General features: G+C 31.8%; 1 protein-coding gene across 2 annotated transcripts in view; it reads right to left on the bottom strand.

Moving 5' to 3' along the window:
• Nucleotides 1-22134, bottom strand: part of LOC126741955 (sugar transporter SWEET1) — a 34178-nt gene extending 12044 nt beyond the window's left edge. The window contains exons 1-5 of one of the 2 annotated variants that reach the window (XM_050448438.1): nt 21714-22134; nt 19904-20089; nt 16597-16749; nt 16352-16544; nt 2968-3169 (exon numbers count right to left, since the gene is read on the bottom strand). In XM_050448438.1, the coding sequence (XP_050304395.1) occupies nt 2968-3169; nt 16352-16544; nt 16597-16749; nt 19904-19964 (609 nt within the window). In that variant the 5' untranslated portion in view covers nt 19965-20089; nt 21714-22134. The remainder of the gene's footprint in view (nt 1-2967; nt 3170-16351; nt 16545-16596; nt 16750-19903; nt 20090-21713) is intronic. The other variant, XM_050448440.1, reaches the window with a different exon arrangement.
• Between the last annotated feature and the right edge of the window lie 202 nt (nt 22135-22336).

Below are 22336 nucleotides of genomic sequence, written 5' to 3'. Positions count from 1 at the left end.
GTATTTCAATCTCTTCAGCGTTCACCTGAATATCCTGAAATAAAAGAAATCAAAATACGTAATAAATACGTATAAAAATAAAATAGCTGTTATCAAGGTTTTAATAATTTTTATTTATTTTTTTTCAGATGCGATCTACTAAAGAAGAATGGATAAAAATAGCAGATGACTTTGGATCAAAATGGCAGTTCTGGAATTGCCTCGGCGCAATTGACGGCAAGCACGTCCTCATTTTTAAGCCAGCGAATTCCGGTTCCAGATATTTTCATTACAAGGGTACACACAGCATCGTGTTAATGGCTATTGTTAAAGCAAATTATGCGTTTATAATGGTTGATGTTGGGACCAATGGGCGCGTCTCGGATGGAGGAGTCATTTATTATACTGATTTTTGGGAATTGTTTGATAACAACATCTTGAATATACCTGAAGATACGAAACTGCCGAACACTGAAGAGGAATTCCCATGCGTTTTTTAGGAGATGAGGCCTTTGCATTAGGAGAGCATTTGATGAAGCCCTTTGAGATGGTTTATCAGAAATGAATAGAATATTTAATTATCGATTATCGCAGGGTAGTTCAAAAGGCATTTGGCATACTAGTTACACGATTTGGTGTATTTCAAAAACTAATACATTTGTCACCAGAAAAAACCACAGATATTGTTTGGGCCTCAGGCTACCTACATAATTTTTTAATGACAAAAGGATCAACAAGGTATTACAACAATACATTGAATGTAGAGAACAACGACACCGTAAGTATTGAAATAGGCGCAGAAAGATGTAAACATATATTGGATGGATTAGAAAAACGAAAAAATCGCAAGGCAGCAAATTGTGCCAAGCAAGTGAGAGAGCGCTCTAGAAATTACTTTAATAAGGAAGGACAAGTAGACTAGCAAAGAAAAATGTTAATCTTGAGTAGTTTCAAATGTAATATGTAATACTTTTTTTTTAAATAAATTTTTATAAAATTAATATGTGGAAATTTTTATTTATCTTTTTAATACAACATATTTTTATTATTTTTCTTTTTAACAAAACAGTTTTTATTTTAGATAAGAAAAAAATCTTTTCAACAGAACATATATTTTTTAATTTTACATAAAAAATGTTATCATTTTAACTTTTACCGCTAAATTTAAGTAAAATTTTAAACTGCACATGTGCCAATCGTAAAGCCATCTGCTATTTTGTAAGTGCCATAACCTCAAAATTTGTTAAATAATAAAATTATGCAAATACGCATTAGTCACTACATTTTAGGTAAACCAGGCTTAAACAACTTTTAAACTTTTTTTACATACCTTGGTTCGATTCATGGAGTTTTTTCCTTTATCTGGTATTTCCACGTCAGATAAAAATTGAAGGGCATGAAACGTCCACGCGCTTGGTTCATACACATCGTCTGTTGCACTTCCAGTCCGTTTGGAATCCTTAATTTTTTTAAACTCTCGCCTAAAATTGCATCTTGCAAACAAATCAATATGTTTTTTTACATCGTCAATGGTCAAATTTTAAGCAGAGCTTCATATCCTCTTCTTTTCCTATCTCTGTCACAATATTCAGATATACTTGAATTCCACAATTCGGGCATAGACCTATATAGGTCTATAAATTGCGTTAAAATATATTTTTTTTCCTTTTTCTTCTGCTTCACACAAATCAGGTGCAGTTAATGAGCTCAGAGCGGTCGTTTCCTGAGTTTCTTCCATTGTGCACGGTACTCAACTTATCTCTGCCTCTGTCTCTGCACGGTGCACGATGCAATTCAGACTGACGACTGTTGGAATGATTGACAGTCTCGCCCTCACACGGTCAGTATTTTCATTAATCTTTTAACTCCGCCCCCAATGACTGACGTGATTTTCAGGATCCCGAAAATCATCAGAAAGTTTTCTCAAAATTTCCCAGAGCTTGTGAAATCTTGTAGAGGTAAATTATGCCACCAGAAAATCTGCACATCAGTTGCATTCAGCCGTTACAAAACCAGTGTTTATTATTGCTCTACAAGCAATAGCCAAATATTCAGCAGTTTTAGAACCAGTTGTTAGCGCATTACAAGCTAAATCGATCAGCATGATCTCGGAGGGGGACCTCATCAAAAATATCAACGAAATTCTCAGGAGAACTGAACCTTTGGCATAATTTATGGGTGAAGAAGGCGTTATCTGATGATCAATTAAGGGATATAGAAGTATTGATCTGTTCAACAAGGCCAACATTTTTTACCCTGCTGTCAGAAAGGCATTAATTATTTTAAGCACAACGGTCCTTCAGTACGCTGCAAAGAGTTAAAACATGGTTTACAAGCACCATGGGTGAAGAAAGGCTTACAAGTTTATGTCTGATGAGCATATATTGCAATTATAAAAGTTAATATTTTTCTTATATTCGTTTATTTAAAGAGAAATGGTAAATAACAATAATAAAACGTATAAAATTGCATTTCCTATTTTTGAGCGCGTGACTCTGTTTCACTGGCTAATGTTCCCGGCCCGTCCACAATTCAATCCGAGCAGCATCGAGAGAATCTCGTATCTTCGTCTGTTGCGCGTTATCCGCGCCGAACTTTATCTGATCTGTCAAAAATATTGATCGTTGAACGGGCCGGGGTGCCGTGGAAAGACTGGAATCGACCGTAAATATATACGGGGATCGATCACTAACTTTTTTTTAACACACTCGTATTTTTTTTTCTTTTAAAGTAAAAAAAAAAACATTATTGATCGAAACCATGTTAGTATACAGTTTCATACTCACGTGTCAAACTAGGATAATAAATTAAAAAAATATTTAGATAAACTGTTAATCTGTTGGATTATCCACTTGTTCATAAATACATGTCAATCGTTCATTAGGGATTCTCAATGGGAATCATAAAGCATTACTACAATATTTTATTTATGAACACAAGAAACGTTGCGAAAACTTGATGTACACTTTTGTATAAATGTAAATTTACCTTCTTAATACTGTATAGGAGAAACACAACCACATAGGACGTAAACAGTGATACTCCAATGGTGTTCACTAGAATAATAGAGGTGTCTTCAATAAGAAATCCATAGCGCAACCACAGGGAAGTTGATAAACATCCACTGACAAACGGAAATGATGATATTTCACCTGAACTTTTATTGATCACAATTTTCTGGCAGGTAATGCTAAAATCAAAATTAGGATTTTTTAGGATCTTTAAACAGTGAAACTGAACATAGATGCAATAATTTTTTTAACAGTTTGGTTACTCATTTATATTAAGATTTTGCTGCCAATAAAAAATTAATATTGCCAGCAAAATATTAAAATAAATAGGACTTTAATAATTAAAAATTGAAAATACTTAAATATACTTCTTATCCCTAACTAACGAACCAATCAGAAAACAACACAAAATCTAAACAATTTCCAAAAAATAGTGGTCTGAGGAAATTAAATATATTAATAGAAAGTACACGGAAAATAAACTCCAAACAATAAATTTATTTTGATTTAAAATAAGATTTTCTTTAAATTTTAAGACAAGCATACGTTTGAAAATAAGATTAAGGTGTTCTTATCTCAATGTTGTTACATTAGATTTAAACATAATTACAGTTATTTCAAGATATTTTTTTCAAGAGTGGCTTTAGTTTTAAATATAGAATAGGATTTTTTTGTGTATATATTACGACAATTAACAGAATAAAGTAAGGACAAGAGATTTTCTTACTATAAGAATCACTTATATCACAATCATAGTTTTAAAGAATAACTGCGAGTGTGGTCAGATATAAAACTTAAACCAAATGTTTCTAGATTGTCCAGTTAATGAAATTTCAAACTTCGACATTATACCGGTCTTCGACGGTATACCGTGTGTCACTTTGAAAAGTTTCAAGGCGAATATCTAGGAAAATAGAAGAGTTGGAAAACCGGGGTTTGGAATAATTCTCATAAAGGTTGAAATACTTAGAAATACCATATTTTTACCACTGGTTTCCTTTTTTCATATTTTAAGTTAAAGGCCTCAATGAGTAGTACTTATAGCTGAAGAAATATTTTCCAACAAACTACATTAAATCGAATAAAGTAAAAAGCGATATTTTATTAAAACTGCATTTTATTTGATAAGATTTTCAAAAGATGTAATATTTGTACCTACTGACAAAATAGTTTTCGTCAGTTGTATATGCTGCCACCCATATATCCCATTATGGGAATTATACCCACACGAGTTTCCATGGAAACCTCTTAAGCGCATTTATATTAAAATTATAAATACTATCGTAACCATTTATAAAGTGCATTATTTCTCTTGAAGCTTACTAAAGTATTAAAACTCGGTATGTCGAAATTTGGCAGTATAAAACCTATATCAAAGTACCACAATACACTTAAAACCTAATCTCAATCTTCAAATCAATAAGTCCTTAATCTTTTAAATCCGATCTTTATACTGCTGTTACATACAATCAACAAGTTTGTTAAATATAAAACAACATTGAATTTTATAAATTTGAAACTGATTCAAAGTCACTTACTTTTAACAAAATAAAATATATGGTAAGATTTGTTTCATAACCAAAAACTATAAGAAATAGAATTTATAAAAACAAAGGAAAATCTACATACACCATGTATATAGGTCATATTGCTAATTACTAGTTCTCATAGTGTCAAATCACCTAAGAAATACGAAAGACCTAAGAAATTATAAAGTAGATAAAAAAAGATTTATATAAAGACAAAAAGGCTGGCAAGCACTAGTTAAAACAAAAGGCAGGTTAAGAGTAAAAACTGAAGACATTTCTTAAAGAAAAGTCTCAAAAATAGAGGACTCCCTTTGAAGATTCCACTGAGGCATCGTCAAAACTAAAAGACTTTAGAATTCAAAGAATAATTTAATCAACAGAGCGAACTCTACTGCCGATACAGAAAAAAATGATATATATTTGATTTTCCATACTAATGCCGATTCTGGTATAGTTAGCTATCTATTACAGTTGATTGAATATTTGGGAAGATGCGCACCTTCATGGACAAAAATGTACCCGACAATGGGATGGCGACACCGTCGCGTCGGTCTAGGCTAACCTGAGAATTGTGCCAAAGGCGTGTGCCGACAGTCACTAAGCTAGCAGTAACTCGTTAAAAGACATGGCATATTACTTTTGTTTTGTTTTCCCTAACCTAGATTGGAGATTTTATTTGCTTTGTTTCCTGAATGATTTAATTATCACCGATAATTATTATTTATATCGATTTTGCGAAAAGAGATGACCTGGCATATTTGATAAGGAAATGTTGACAAAAAAAAAGAAGGTGATAATATGGTAGCTACTGCCTTGAAAATTAATGAATGGAAGAGCAAAGGGAAAAATTATGCATTTTTTTCAAGAGAATTGGAAATTCTTGGAGAAATTGAAAATTACTACATAAAAATAATATAAATTGATGTGACAGTTTTTAGAGCGAATTTTTTGCAATATATATAGTAACTAGTCAAGCGAATCAGCTTGTACCTTTGCAATTGTAACATCGATCGAACTCCTTGTTTATTAAGCTTTAATTTTCAGGGGATTCTTATCCGGGACTAAATGATGTACAATTTTGCTGTGGGCTACATGATGGAATTATGGAGAAGAACTTAAATTTAAAGACGAAGAGGATAATGTTTTGTTTGATGATGAACCTACAATTAGCCAAACAAATTATCAGGATGATGTAAGCCATTTTTTTTAAATTTAACCGTAATTTTAAGATCGCATTGCAAGCAATGTGGAGCCAGCTGTGTAGCTATGGTAGAACTTTAGACGAAAATGCTTTTGCCACATTTATGACTCAATTCAACAACTTTAAAAATAAAGCAATGGAAAAGGAAAATTGAAAAACAAGTGTATTATAAAATAATTTTAGATTTGTTTGAGCATTTAATGGTTATAAATATTTGAATTGTTGTTATGGTTATATTTTATCTTTGTAGGTATGTATGTAGCTAAAATATGATGGTGTACTATTCAGTATTTTGTGTTCTATTTAACTATAGTCTTTAAGGGTTTTGGTGTAGGTAGATATCAATTTTAAAGTAATATTATATATTATATGAATTTTAAGAGGTTTGACGTAAACTATCTTTTCTCTTGAGAATGTACTATACTGACTGAGAAATGTACTTAAATTTGGATTGCTATACAGGGTGTTTCAGAACTATGGGATCAAACTTCTGGGGGTTGTTCAGTGCAACAGAAGAATCCATTTGAGTATAGAAACCCATGTCCGGAAATGCGTCACTACGCCACTACGGCCCTAAGACGCGTTAAAATTTATAAAAAACATTAGTTACCTAAATAGGATCTGCTGCATTTATTTTTACCTTTTGTACATGATACCATAACAACAATTGTTTAAAATCAACGCTTATCAATGTCATGTTTAAAAATTTTTTTAGCTTACAATTTTTAAACATTTATTGCTAATGGAAAACTTTACCAATCAAGAATTGGCGGATATGCATTTGGCATACGGAGCAACAAACTGCAATGCACGAGCAGCATCGCGGTTGTATCATGAACGTTATTCCGAACGACAGCATCCTGGATACAAAAAATTTATTGCGGTTCATCGGCGGCTCGCTGAGACAGGCATGTTTAAGACCAAGTGCATGGATACTGGTGTTACTCGAACCGTAAGAACGGACGAATTTAAAGAAGAGGTGCTTCAGCGAGTTGCCGATGAACCATCAAATAGCACACGTGGCGTCACTAAGAATATGAATACGATTAACGCTTCTGTTTGGCGTACTACACGAGCAACAACTCCATCCTTACCACTTCCAGAAAGTTCTAGATATGAACGGAGATGGAATAATGAGGGACAGACCCTCTGTGAGTATATTTATTTATTAAAATGTATACAGAACAGTAATTTTTTTTTCTTTAATGGTACTACAAAAAAAATCTGTTGACTGGAAGGTTGGGCTGTATGCGACCAGCAGAGATGACAAAGAAAGAACTAGCTAAAGAAGTGCTAGTCTATAAACTAAGCATGATGGATTTAGTTTCTTCTTTACCATTTTAGTTCTAAGTAGTTGATATAATATAATACATTTTGACCAATCTTAATATAGATTGATGGAACACACTGCTAAAAAAATAATGGATATGTGAAAATTATTTTTTGAAAAATGATATTTACATAAGAAAGTTATATATAATTCTTAGATTTTTTATTCATTAAATATAGAGGTTCATTCATTATAGAGTTTTCACAAAATATGTTGTTATAAGTATTGAATTCAATTTAACCTATTAATAATTAAATAAAAAATTCATTGCATTTGCGGATTTATTTAGATCCTTAATTCAGTCCTTGTTTTACTTGAATATTTAACAAACTCCTTGGATTATGAAAATATATTTTAACCAGGCAGCTTAATCAAGTAATAAAAAAATAGGTGTAGATACAAAGCAAAGTCAAAGACAGTGGAATTTGTAAAGATGTCCAAAGTTTTTTACATTTGGATGATAGTCAGACCAGTGAAATTTAATTTTCAAATATTGAACCCAATAAAAATGTAAGTTATTGTTATTCGTAAATTACATCTACAAGCAATATAAATAGTTCTACTTATTCCGCTCTAAAAATATCGAATAATTCAAATAAAAAAGTATAAGTTTTTGTATTTTAAAATGTGTTTTAATGTAATGTTTCTAGATATTTCGCATCAATCTTCATAGAGAAACCAAACTGTGAAAATAATTGTAAATATTTTTTGAAAAAGGATAAATCAGGAGTACGCGATATACGAGGTAGAAAGAAATGTTTCAAAATAATAAAAATTACTAAATCAAATAATGTATTTTCTCTAATAAGGCCATTAGACCATTTTTTAAATTTATGTCAAAACAATTAAAGCATTTAATGAACTTTATCATACTGTAAGAATAACTAATAATTTATTAAAGTCAATTTATAAGATATTATTAGATAAAACAAAAATAAATATAGAAAACCTATGTCTATGGCAGATTGATAAATATTTATAGTTATTAATTTAGATTCTGATTTATAATAACCTTAAAAACCTTATTAGCAAATAAAAAAAAATGTAGTTATAAACAACACTAAAAATTATTCATTTTATCTACAAAATCTAAACTGAGGTCCTAAAGAAATTGTTTCAAAATTTCTAGGAGAACCATTCTCTATTTTTCTTTTACATACTTCTTCAAGAAAATCCTAAATCAATTTACTAATTTTTTGGTCTTTAGGTAATAACTAGTCAGGATTCACCAAGAATATTGCAGTTTAGCTAAACTTGCCTTGATCCCAAAATTCCAAAAAGGTAACAATATAGGGTGTCCAAGATACATGAGATCTCGGAAGCAGTAGAAGATACTAGGACGGTTAAATAGAGAAAAATTGTGCAATTAAAAAAAATATAGAATATTTCCGGAATTAAACGAAATTTCCGAAAATTTTATTTTAAAAGTTATGTCGAATCAAACACTAAATTAATCACACTTATACAGGGTGACAAGTTAAAAATTTGAAATAGCCATATATTGGGACCGCAAAAATTTAATAAAAAACGCTGAAAACAGTTTTTATAAAATGTAGGGGAACAAAAACAATCATATTATCTCATCCTTGAATAGATAACCCTTTGGATAGGGTGAGATACACCTTTAAAATTTTAAATAGAAAGGGGGTTGAGTGATACATCATCTTGAAAAGTGCTTTTCAATGATACCCTAGAAAGCCACATTTAAGAAAATTCTTCTCTGCTTTAAAAGGAAAACAATAAACAAAAATACTATTTTGTAATTTTTATTCTTATTTAATTAAATGTTGAACATGAATTTCGTTATTGTAAAGACAATAATAAAGCCTACTTTCAAATTCTTGACGTACATTTATTTACAAACGTTTCTCTGGATATTTATTTATTTATTTACCAAGAATACCTTACAAGTAAAACCCCAATTACAAGGCAGTACAAAAAGTAAAAAAAATTGCAATACATACTTAACAACAACCAAACAATGTCTTCTAACAGTTATTATTTGTTGTAAGCTAGCTACAATTAGAGAAATTACTTTGTATACAAAATTTTTGAACTAAAAATAAGTAATTTCTGAACTATGCTGGATTGCTCTAGTGAGTCAGGTTGCATATTAAAAACCACAGATTTTAGGTGACCCCAGAAGAAGGAGTCAAAAGGTGTTAGGTCCGGAAATCTAGGTGGCCATTTAATAGGACCTCTTCTTAAAACCCATTTGTTAGGATAATGATGATTCCAGCCCTTGCCTAATGGGAACTACATATTGAGAAGGTCCTTCACATTACTGTACCATTTCTGCACATATATCGCCATTTAAATTTCCTGGTATAAATATTGGGCCTCGAATACCATCTCCCAATATACCACCCCAAACATTAATTTTCTGGGTGTATTGGGTATTGCCTTCTAATAAACGTGGGGATTCTCGTCAGTAACGACAGTTTTGCTTATTAACATGCCCATTTAAATTAAGTTACACTCATTACTGAAGCAAATATTTTAAACTAGTCGTGGTTCTGTCGTAATCATTATTTCAAAAAACTGAATTTTCTTGCACTATTTGCAGTTTATAGGGATATAACTTTAAAATGAAATTTAAGTACCTTTCTTATTGATTCATGCCAGTATATCGGTTGCCCTTATTAAGACTTTTCTAAAATGTGGCTTTCTATAACATCATTGGATAGCATTTTGCAAGAGCTTCGAGATGGTGTATCATTTGTCCCGTATCTTTCTATTTAAGATTTTAGGGGTGTATCTCAGCTTGTCCAAAAGGGTTACCCTGTATACACTTTTCATTAAAATGGTGACCTTGTTTTTTCCTTATGGGCGCCATATTAAAGTTTTGCAATTTTAAATAGCCCTTTTAATAATCTTTTCAACAGTGTATCACACTTGCATTTTTAACACGTAATTTTGGTATGAGCTCCGTGAGCAAAAGAGAGATAGGTATATGATTTTATAGAGGAGATCCTAAATACTTATTGGAAATACAAGATATCTCATTAAAAAAAAATTAAAAGAGCTATGCAAAACTGCAAATGGCCAATATAGCGCCGATAATAAAAAACAAAGCTGATGATAGAAATAGACAGAATGTCGTATTCTAAATTCAATGATGTCATTGTTTAGGGGCGAAAAAGTGGTCACAATAATGTATTCATTTAATAAATAATTTTATTATATAGTTTCAAATAACGCCAGAAAAAATTTAAAACGATTTTGCGATTAATATTCTATAAGAGGAAAGTATATTGCGCAACTTCCTCTAATCTCACTATGCAGCAGTGTTTCAGATACTGAATAACATGCCAATTCGGGTGAACTTTTACACAAAATTGTTTACTGTAAGAAGTTATATTACTATAGATATTATGTTATATCAAATATTTCAGTTATTCTTTATATTTACGTGAAACTCTCTAATGCCAGCAATATAAAAAATGCCGTTTTAAAGGAACTAGGCTTGAAATGGTTTGGGTGCTTTGCACATACATTAAATTTAATAGTTCAAGATGCGTCAAACTTCAGCAACCTTTAATACAGAAGGTAAAAGACATAGTTTCTTACTTTCGGAGAAACTGATCAATCCAAAAAACTTGTACAAGAGGTAGCTAGAAGGTGGAATTCAACATTCCATATGATGGAAAGATTTAGCGAACTGGAAAATCCAATAAAGTCTACATTGGGGTTATTAAATGAGCGACTTCCTCAGTTATCTCCGGATGAATGGTTAGTTGTTAAAGAACTGTGTGATGTACTAAAACATTTTGATGAGGCTACACGATCTGTCAGTGGTGAAAATTATATATCGGCTTCATTAGTAATAGTTTTACAACGTGGACTTCTCAATGTCTGCGAAAAATTAAAACTTGCGGGACTTACGGTCGAAACAATTACGGTTGTGGAATGTTTGGAAGATGGTTTGAGACAACGCGTAGGAAATATTGAATACAGTAATACCATGGCTTTGTGTACTCTGTTAGATCAAGATTTAAGACTTTCGCATTTAGACACCAGGACGCTGTCGAAAATATTAAGAAGTGTTTAACTAATGCGGTTGCCGATATAATTGGTAGAAATATTGACAAAGAACAAGTTCAAGCTCAACAATCTAAGGATATTGTTCTTAATAATGTTGAAATTGATGTACCACCAAAAAGCCTAACCTTATGGGATTGCCTTGACGAGAGAATTTCTAGTCATAAACCTAAATGTACTGCTTCAAGGAGAGCTATAATGGAGGTTCAAAGATACTTTGAAGATGAAATGTTACCTCGCCAAGGCAATCCATTTGAATGGTAGCAAAATAATTATTATACATATCCTAGCTTAAGTAAACTATTTAAACAAAAATGTTGCGCTCTTGGTTCCTCTGTGCCTTGCGAAAGATTGTTTCCGAAAGCCCAATATTTAATTAATGATCGACGCGCGCGGATGTCACATGACAAATTAAGTATGCTTTTATTTCTCAATACACACAAGTTACGTTTTAAGCATTAATTTGTTTGTTGATTTAAAAGCATTAACAATTTAAACAGTAATGTTTAGTTTTTTTCGTGTTACAGCTTATCTGTACTCTTTACGGCTTTCAGCATCTCTGTTGAAGTTGTTCATTTATAACAATTTTAATAAGTTAGATAAAAAGAATTTATTTTTTTGTTGTATATTTATTTTTGAGGATTCATTTATTTTTTGTTATATTTTATTTCTTTTTCTGCATGTTTGTCATATTTTTTTAAGTTACATGTTACATATTTATATGTTCCTATATTTAAGACTGATTGATACTGAGAAATTAGAAGTGTCGGGTATATGTTTTTTTTAAGCAAAATATAATTTAAATTTAAATTTTTGTTATTTCTGTGGTTTTATTTCAAAAACAGTATTTATATAGGTTATAAAAATACACACTTATAGGTACATATATTTTTTTTAACGTTTTATTTAATTTTTGTAATGCGGTCTATTTCATTTCATTTAAATGTGAATGCGCTAAGCCGCTCAGTAACTCATCTTTCTTGCACATCATAAAAAAACGCGTATGTATACCCACTCAAATACGGTTATACGTTATACAGCTATTTACACCCATACAATAAAAATCAAATAGTAAAATCCAACTGTTAAAATAAATACCTAATACTTTTTTTAGGTACAAAAAAATCAGTTACGATTTTTAGTAAGTACCACCATCAAACAAATTCAAAATTCGAATCAGTTTATTCGAATCGAATCAGTTTTACTTTTAACTTTTACTTTTAAAGCGGATTTAGTCGGAACTGTTTTCGGAACTGTTTTATATTTCGATGCGGATCAGTTCCACGAGTCTGACACCAGGGATCAGTTATTCGGATCAGTTCGGGTATTAGACAGCCATCCCTAAGCATTTTAGAAGTGCTTGGGAGTCTGTACCAGAAGAAAGTCAAACATTAGCAGAGCTTACCTCAAGGTTGTTGTTCGAGGAAAACCGGTATAAGTCCACAGAGGAGCATACAGCCTTGGCTGCTGGTTTAAGTAATATAAAACTCAAAGGAAACGAAGCCAGGAAATGTTTTGCGTGCAATAAAGTTGGTCACATTGCAAGGGAGTGCCCAAGTAAAAAGAAAAGTGATTCTAGGAAATATTTTTTCTCTCAAGAACCAGGTCATAAGAAAATTGTTGCACCGGAAGAATAAGAACCAAAGTGGCAAAAAGGACGGTGACCAGCCAGTTGCTTTACGTTGGTAACTCCAAAACTGAAGTATTTGAAGATTGGTGTCTCGACACAGGGGCTAGTGAGCATATGTGTAAAGATATAAGCATGTTTGAGACTCTGAGAGAACTTAAAAGTACCCAGAAAGTGAGAGTTGGCAATGGTGGTTTTTTGGAGGTTAAAGGCGTTGGAATTATAAGAGTTCAAGCTTATACAGGAAATATATGGAGAGAAATTACATTAAATGAGGTGTTTTATGCACCGCAGCTGAAATGCAATCTTTTTTCTGTGGGTCGTGCTTTGGACAAGGGCTTTAAGATGGTCTCAGATGGTAAAGGGTGCAAAATTGTTAACAAGGAAAATGATGTTTGTATTGTGGAAACCGGAGACAATAATATGTCCAAGTTGACATTTGTAGATCCAAATAGGGGTACAAGTAACATTGTAGAGTGTCTTCAGGCCAAAAAAGTGGAAAGTTTGAGTAGCTGGCATAGGAACTTGGTGCATAAAAGCTATGGACATGTGAAGAATCTACTCAAGAGGAACAACATTCCTTATGTGGCGGATAAAGAATTGTGTGAGCAGTGCTTGGCGGGTAAGCAACATAAATTACCTTATGTTAAAAGCAGCTCTAGAGCTACCAAGCAGATGTAAGGGTGTTATACATCAGAGGTCAGTTGTGTACACCCTGAGCAAAATGATCATGCTGAGAGAGAGAGAGATGCGAACTCTAGTTGAGGCAGCTAGAACTCTATTAAATGGAGGTCAGAAGGAATTATGGGCTGAAGCTTTAAATTGTGCAGTATATGTGCTCAATATGTCAGGCAGCACTTACACAAAAGACAAATCACCATGTGAGTTGTGGTCGAAACAAAAATTTAAGCTGTCAAAATTTCACATTTTTGGTAGTCGAGTGTCGGTTCATGTTCCAAAGATCAAAATATTAAAGTGGGATGCTAAAAATTAAGTTGGTATATTTGGAGGGTATTGCCATGATGTTAAGGGCTTCAGAATATTTTTTCCTCATAGAAAAAGTTGAAATTTACAGAGATGTAGTCTTTTTACCAGATCTTTCTATAGATGTCAAAGAAACACCAACTAAGATCCCTACTAGTGAGTTACCCAAGGCCCCTATGTTAGAAGTTCCATATAGTGATGTTGAAGAGGAGCCTCAGGAAATGGTGGCCAAGAACCTGAAGTAGCTGAATTTGAGCTTGAAAATTCAGATTATAACTCAACCGAGGACTCAATTACTGAAGAGGGAGACATTGAGGTGATGCAGCGAGAGCGAGTGAGATATGATCAAGGCAGATACAACTTGAGGAAAGTGATTCGTCCACCACAGGGTCTGACCAATGACTACATACTAGTCGCAGCAGTCGTATTGTTGAGGGTGACATATGAGGCAGCCATGGATGGAAGTGACGCTGCAGAGTGGGCCAGAGCTATAGACGAGAAGATCAAATCCTTGGAGAAGAACAGTATATAAGGCGAGACTTGTTGCTAAAGGTTTTCAAAAGACTGAAGGGATGTCTTTAGATAACATTTATAGTCCTGTTGCTAAGTTGAACTCCATAAGAGTTTTTCTAGCTATGTGTAATGAGTATAAGATGCAAATTTTTCAGTTAGATGTTTGCAGTGCCTTCCTTTTTGGGGATATCAATGATGATGTATTTCTAGAATTACCAAAGAGATTTAAAGGTAATGAGGGAAAAATTTGCAAACTTAAAGAGTCTCTATATGGTTTAAAGAGTTCTCCGAAAAACTGGAGCTTAAAATTTCATAATTTTATGTTGGTTTTAAATTTCAAGAGATCTGAATTTGAATACTTTTTATACACTAAAATTACTGGAAAGTCTAAGGTGTTTTTGCTAATATACGTGAATGATCTTTTATTATCGGGAAATGATTTTAATGAAATTGAAAATGTTAAATGCAGGTTAAAAGAGAGTTTTGAAATGAAGGATTTGGGTAGACTTAGTAACTTTTTAGGAATTAAGGCAAATCATGATGTTCTTGAGGGCAAAATATTTTTAAATCAAAGTAAATATTTACGAGGCGTTCTTAAAAAGTTTGGAATGCAAGACTGCAAACCTTGTAAAACTCCGATGAACTTAAAATAAACTTGAATGTAGTGTAAACTTGAAACATAAATGTAGAATGTTAATTGGATCGACAGTTCGTCGATCTTTCACAGTCAATCTCTGCACAAGATCTGACTTATATCTTTATATGAGTGTCTTAAGTAGATATCAATCGTGTGATGATACGGACGCGGATTGGGCGGGTGATAAACTGGACAGAAAGTCAACTTCAGGTTGTCTTTAGAGTTTTTAACTGTGCGGTTTCATGGTCGTCGCGAAAGCAGTGTAACGTGGCTCTTTCATCGACTGAGGCAGAGTATGTAAAAATGGAATAAGTTGGTTGATATGATAACAAATTTTGTTAAATACAATAAAGATAATGATTCTCAGAGATATTTGATTAAAGTTGGTAAACTAACAAACAATTTTTTTATTTAACTAAAATCTTGACATTTTCATTTTAAAAGCAGATAAGGGCATGTTACTGTAGCAATGGAAAGTAATTAATAGTGTGAAAAAAGTAGCACACTTTATAAGATCAAAACACCTATCTAAAACTAAAACAAAGATCCTACAGTCTATACAGGGTGTTCGAAAAATAGACGGATATTTCAATGGGTGATTCCTTGTAAAAAAATATGAGAAAAATTTTCTATAAACATGGGTCCGGAAATGCACAGTTTTCAAGATACAGGATGAAATTTTTTTTTAAATATTAATTTTTTATTAATAAAAAAAAAATATTTACTCGAATCTTCGACAAAAAAAAACCGTTTTATTGCATGCTACTGGACAAAATTGGTTAATTTTTGGTCAAAAAAATCACAGGTGCTTGGAAAACATTTCCGTACACCTTCTCACTCGACGAATCATTGAACGACGCACTCGAGCTAAAATTCGAGATCTATTTCTCACTTCTTCACAAGCATTTACAATTTGATTTCTTAACTCTTCTATTGTTTGTATAGGACTAGCATAAACCAGACTATTAAGGTGTCCCGATAAATAAAAATCTATTGGATTTAAGTCAGGGAAGCGAGGTGGCCATTGAATTGGTCCACCTCTTCCAACCCAATTTTCCCCAAAGGTTTCATTGAGATGAGTTCTAACTGCTTTACTAAAATGAGCTCCATCGTGCATAAAAGTTATTTGATTACGTACATTTAGAAGAACTTCTTCCAGCAGTACGGGCAATTCTTGTTGAAGAAATTCTAAGTAAGATTCGCCATTTAATATAAAGGGTAAAAAGAAAGGCCCAATTAAATTGTCACCAACAATACCCATCCAAACATTTAAAGAAAATTACTCTTGGTGGCGACATTGTACGCAAGCATGGGGATTTTCGTCACTCAATACATGAGTATTAACAAATTAACAATAACAATAATAATAAAAAAATTAACAAATGTAACAAAATTAACAAAAATTAACAAAACAAAGATACCATCACGCCGAAATCCAGCTTCATCCTTAAAAAGTATGGTTATTAAAATTTCTGTTATTATTAACTTTTTCGTAATACCATTGGCAAAACTGCAAACGGGGAAGAACCGGCCACACAGTGCTGTTGGAATGATTATCCCCTAATCGAGCTGCTATAGTCCTGGTACTTACACCAGGTTTTTGTTCCACGGCACGTAAAACTGCCTCCTGAAACTCATGAGTTCTTACGGACCTCGGCCGGCCTCTATCATTGGTGGGAATTTTAAAACTTCCTAAGTAACTTTATTGTCAAAAACATCACGAAAAATAAATAAGAAAATTTACCTCTTTCCCGCAATCTACGGTCTACACTTTCAAAGGTTTTACTATCTGCAAGTTGCCGTTGAGGAAACGCTTCTGCATACAGGCGTCTCGCTGCATAACAATTACTGTAAGCACGTGCATACATTACATGCATGTCTGTCATTTCCCCTAAAACTGTAATTTTCCATCACAAAAACCGAGAAAAAAACTTTTTAGAGAAATTTCACCAAGAAAAATAGGTAAATAATTATTTTCTACGAGAACTGACGCTTGCAATTTCAAACCTCCATGCAGAAATGATTTTCCAAGTCATCTGTGATTTTTTTACCAAAAATTAATAAACCAATTTTGTCCAGCGGCGTGCAATAAAACGGTTTTTTTTTTCGAAATCGAAGTGAGATACGAAAAAAATACAAGAGGCGAAAAAGTAGTATTTTTAAATGCTTAATCAAACAACAAATATTAAAGTTGAAAAAAGGCAGTGGCGTACATTTTTTTTGCCAATCATACTTGGTAAGATGTCCCGGGGACGTCACTGGACCTTAATTGCAATTTTAATCTAATTAGGGCTAATAGGGCCTCTTAATACAACAAGTAATGCTGCCAAATGTCAAAAGAATCGAGTAAATATTTTTTTTAATAATAATAAAAAAATAATATTTTTGAAAAAATTTATCTTGAAAACTGTGCATTTTTGGACCCATGTTTATAGAAACTATTTCTCAGAGTATCACTCAAAATTTAATTTATAAAAAAAATAAAAATATTTACCTTAATATGGACCTTAATTGCAATTTTAATCTAATTAGGGCTAATAGGGCCTCTTAATACAACAAGTAATGCTGCAAAAGAATCGAGTAATTTTTTTTTTTAATATTAATAAAAAAAATAAAGTTTTAAAAAAAATTTATCTTGAAAACTGTGCATTTTCGGACCCATGTTTATAGAAACTTTTTCTCATATCACTCAATATTTCTCAATCACCCATTGAAAAATTTCCGTCTATTTTTTGAACACCCTGTATAGTGACTGAACAAAATCTTACTCGTCATCAGGTCTAAAAAAAGGACGAGAAGAAACTAAAATGTAATAATGGTATTTTTCCAAAATTATATTTTGTTACTGAAAATTCACAAGGAAGATGTTCCATCGAGACCCATGGTAAGCTTTATCGGTTCCCCAACTTATCAATTAACAAAATTTTAAGCCAGTTTAATTGATAGTGCCTGTGACCAAGATCATCTCTATAGAAAAAATTCCTTGAAAGTGTTAACTTATTGCAAGATTTTCAATTACCACCAAATTATGTCCTAATATGTAATATAAATAAAAAACAGGACATTGACAGCCTAAGTAATCCCCTTTTCAATTTAATTGGCAATATAAATGAAAACACTTTAAGAACACCTCATACATAGTATGAGATCCTACACTATGTGTGTCAGGTATATTTAAGCTAATAATTAACAATATATAACTTATCAGCATATCAATGTTTTGGTTTTTTCTTTTATAAAGAATTGATTAAGATTAGCTTCTTTGAAAAACGATTGTCTTATGGCTATTTTTCCAATTCATCTCCCAAGGTAGATGGTTAAAAATTAAGAAAACTCTAGACCACAAAAACAGAAAAGCCTATAAATCTTTGTAAATGTCAATTATTATGGTAAAGGTAATGTTTGACTATAGCAAGGCCTTTGAGACTCTCAGCCATGATCTTTTAATAAATATTTTGACATTGGTTTCAGGGAGGAGGCATGCTAATTATCTTAGAGATAGGTATCAGGCAGTTTCTTACAATGGGGTAGGTTCTGGTTTTTTAGAGATTTCTTCTGGCGTGCCCCAGGGATCCATCCTTGGGCCAATCCTTTTTTCAATTTATATATAAATTTATATATATAAACATGGCCAAAATATTCATATCATCTAAGCAGCACTATTATGCTGATGATACTCAAATATAATATATCTCTCATTTGAACTAGGTGAAAGTTCCCAAGCAGTGGCTGCCATTAATTATGATCTTGCTAATGTTTACGAGTTTTCTAAAAATCATTGCTTACAATTAAATTCTATGAAATCAGCATTTATGCTGTTTGGGGACAAGGGTAGCCGTAAGAATTTTTTACAGTATTATAGGGACTTAATTCATGTCAATAACGAGCCTATAAAACACGTCGAGCACTGCAAGAGCTTTGGTTTGATTCTGGATAGTGACCTGCGATTTACGCAGCACGTAAATTCCTGTATTCAAAAAGGATTTTTAAACCTTAAAAATATTTATCCACATAGTTACGTTTGAAGTAGAAAAACAAAAATTCTACTGTGTGATTCGCTGGTCCTATCACAGCTTAATCATTGTGATGCAGTCCATGCTTGAGACCTGCTGAAGAGAGTAGAATTTAGAAACTCCAAAATGCGTGCCTTAGATTAATATATGGCATAAGGAAGCGCAACCCCATAAAACACAAGCTTAAGGAAACCAGGTGGTTGACTATGCACAACAGAATGATTTTCTTCAATGTTTTTTAAAATAATTAATTTAAGATCTCCACCTTACTTATATAATAAAATAAAATTTCGCACTGATGTTCACAATATTAATACCCAGTATAAAGGAAGGCTAACATCTCCGCTTCACTCAATCGAAACTTATAAAAGATCATTTTCAAATCAAATTTCAAATAGCTGGCAAACTAATACCGAAAACATTTTTAGCTCATATTCTTTAAAAAAATACATTTTTAAGATATCACTGCAGGAACAATAAAGCATAATTTAGTGGGTGTATTATGATATACATACATATAACAGACTGTATCTTTTGCTTTGTGATGTGTTTTGTTTGTGGTGTTGAATTTGTTTCTTTTTCCTTGTGTAGGCATATATACTGTCAGATTTTCTTTTTTTTTTTTGCTGGTTGATGTACTCTTTATAATTTATAGCGTTTATATTATTCCTATTTTGAAACTTAGTATAGTATAATTAGGTTAGATGGAAGAATAGGCATTTAGATATTTGAAATCTTGAATCTTGTCTTTAAACTATTAACTTTGTAATTATATTTTTTTTTCCTAAATGAAAAGACATTTATTATTATTATTAACGAAGACAAACTACTATATAGGGTGACAATTATAATGGCAACATGTTAGGAATGAAAAACTGAATAAAAAAACTCTGAAAACAGTTTCTATAAAACAAAAGGAGAACAAAAACAAGCATATTATATCACCCTTATCTGCAACACCTTACACAGGGTGAGATACACCTTTATATTCTTAAATACATTAAATATACATTACATACATTAAATACATGATAATACCTTCTTCCAGCTCAAACATTAATTTTTTGTGGGTACTGAGTATGCCCTTCTCTAAACACATGTGGGTTCTCTATATGTACTGGGAACCATTAATAAAAATAATGTCTACATGTTCAGCTATGCTGTACACCATTGTTGTTCATAAGAACTGCTGCATTTTGTTTATTCTATGAAAGCTTGCTATACCTGAAAAGAAATTATTCAGGCATTGAGACACATCAACATGTGCGTTCCTATCCTACAAGACACAGGTTGCATCCTGTACTTCCTTACAACAGAGTATAGAGATGCCAATTTGTTTATAATTTAAATTTAAAAAAATTTGTTTTATAATTTAACAAACCAAAGATGGTTAAATTATAAAGCAAACTCCGAGCGCAAATAAAATCACTCCCAATCTCTAAAAATGAGATTAGGGATCTGTTGAGTGGTCATTCATTTTATTCCTTTGATAAATGTTTAAACAATAGATTTTAATATATCTCTGTGTTTTTCTAGTTTAAAATGAATGTTGTTTTACCAAGCCAACTTTTAATATATATTTTATAAGTAAATCTAATTCTCTTACCATTTTACTCGGTAACAAGTCAAGGTATTGTATGTAAAAAAGTGTTTGTATCTATCTTTCGTATCTTTATTTTTGTAAATAAATAAAGCTAAAAACTAAACTAGAAGTCAACTGTTCTTCAAATAATGATACTGGTACAAGTTTTAAAGTAAATTCTATAATAATAAAATGTGAATATTTACAAACACTTTTTTTTTCAGCAAAATAAATCAATACCAAATAACTATGTGCTTGACATGTTTAAAATTCTTAAGAAACTTGCCAGTATATTGGTAGCCATCATTTTGAACATTGAATTAAATAATGAAAAAAAATTCAAAAAAGTAGTCCATTTTTCTCAAAAAGACCTCTTAGTAATAAAAATTCAATTTAGAAAAAAAATTTAAACAAAAAAATTCTGATTTAGTTTTGAAACCAGATATAATGTGGATGTCAGTAATATTTTTTATATATTTATTTTTTTATTTTAACTTAAATGTTTTTGGTGTTAAATGTATAGCTTTACCAATATGATGGTATTGGTAAAGCTATTCTTCTAGCTTAGGGGGAAACACATGTAATGGTTTTTTTTAAATAAACATAATCTGAGTCCATTGACTTTGCGTCCCTCCAATCTCTGAATAATAAAAAATATCAAAAATGTGTTTTCATTTACTCTGTTGATAAACAGAGAATTTTTGGAGATATGGCTTTCTATGATATCATTGGAATGCATTTTCAAGAACTTCAAAAAGATGTAACATGCAACCTCCCCTTCTATTTAAGAATTTAGGCATATATAACCCTGTTTAAGGAGTTGCAGATCAGAGTGAAATAATATGTTTGTTTTTGTTCCTAATGTATGGCCTTTCAAATTTTTAAATTTTCACCCTGTATATTGTCCACTCAGCATGCTCAGAACTCTACACTGTATTCTAATTTTAAAAACATCTGCAAGTCCATCACTGTGACCATCCCACCAGAATTGTACATTGAATGTGTGAATGACAAGATAAATTAGGCTTGTATTAAAATCCTGTGTGACACACCTTCTAATAGCATTTACAAAAAGAAACAACTACTAACTACTTGTATTTGAAAATTGAAAATCTCTTATTTAATAAGACATTTTATAGTGTAGAATTTTGTAATGATCAATTTAATTTTAATATTATATTAGATGATTTTTCTTTGTGGCAGTAACACAGATTTTTAATTTTTTAATTTTGAGTTAGAAAATAGGTAATGGATAAAAATACATACATTCCAGACAGAAACTGCAAAATAGTGCAAATGGAAGCTGTGGTAGCCAGAAGGGTTTTTAAACCTTCCTCATTCATTCTACAGCACCTAGGATCCCAGAATCTATTTTCCTCATGCAGGAGTCTGCAAATTTTTGTAGACCAAATGAATGTATATCAGAGTCTAAAATTCTTAAAATTTGACGGAATTTAAATACCAAATATTCCGATTGACTTAAAATTAAAAACAAAAAACCACACAACAAACCCGTTAAATACGTGAATCGTGTATGGCTTTTATTTCACTCTTTTCTGTGTAGGTGTATGGTGTATCATCAATTCATCAATTTTAGAAATATCAAAAATTTTCGTCTAGGGCACATAACCCAAACACAAATATATAGGGCACAGAACACAAATATATAGAGAAAGAGAAGTGGTGGTTGCATACAAACTGATGCAAAGAAATTCTTCTGACAAATCAGCTAGCGTCCTCTCGCTTGGCAACGGAAACTGTTGTAACTAACTTGACAGTTTGACGTGCTAATTGGACGAATCAAAATGGTGAAAGGCGTGGCCAAATTAAGGCGGGAAATCAAATTTCATCAATTTCTGATAATCTTATCATTTTTATTCATTTAATCG

Source organism: Anthonomus grandis, chromosome 11, assembly GCF_022605725.1.
Source record: "Anthonomus grandis grandis chromosome 11, icAntGran1.3, whole genome shotgun sequence".
Classification (NCBI taxonomy): Eukaryota; Metazoa; Arthropoda; class Insecta; order Coleoptera; family Curculionidae; genus Anthonomus; species Anthonomus grandis.
This window is presented reverse-complemented; position numbering and strand designations above follow the sequence as displayed.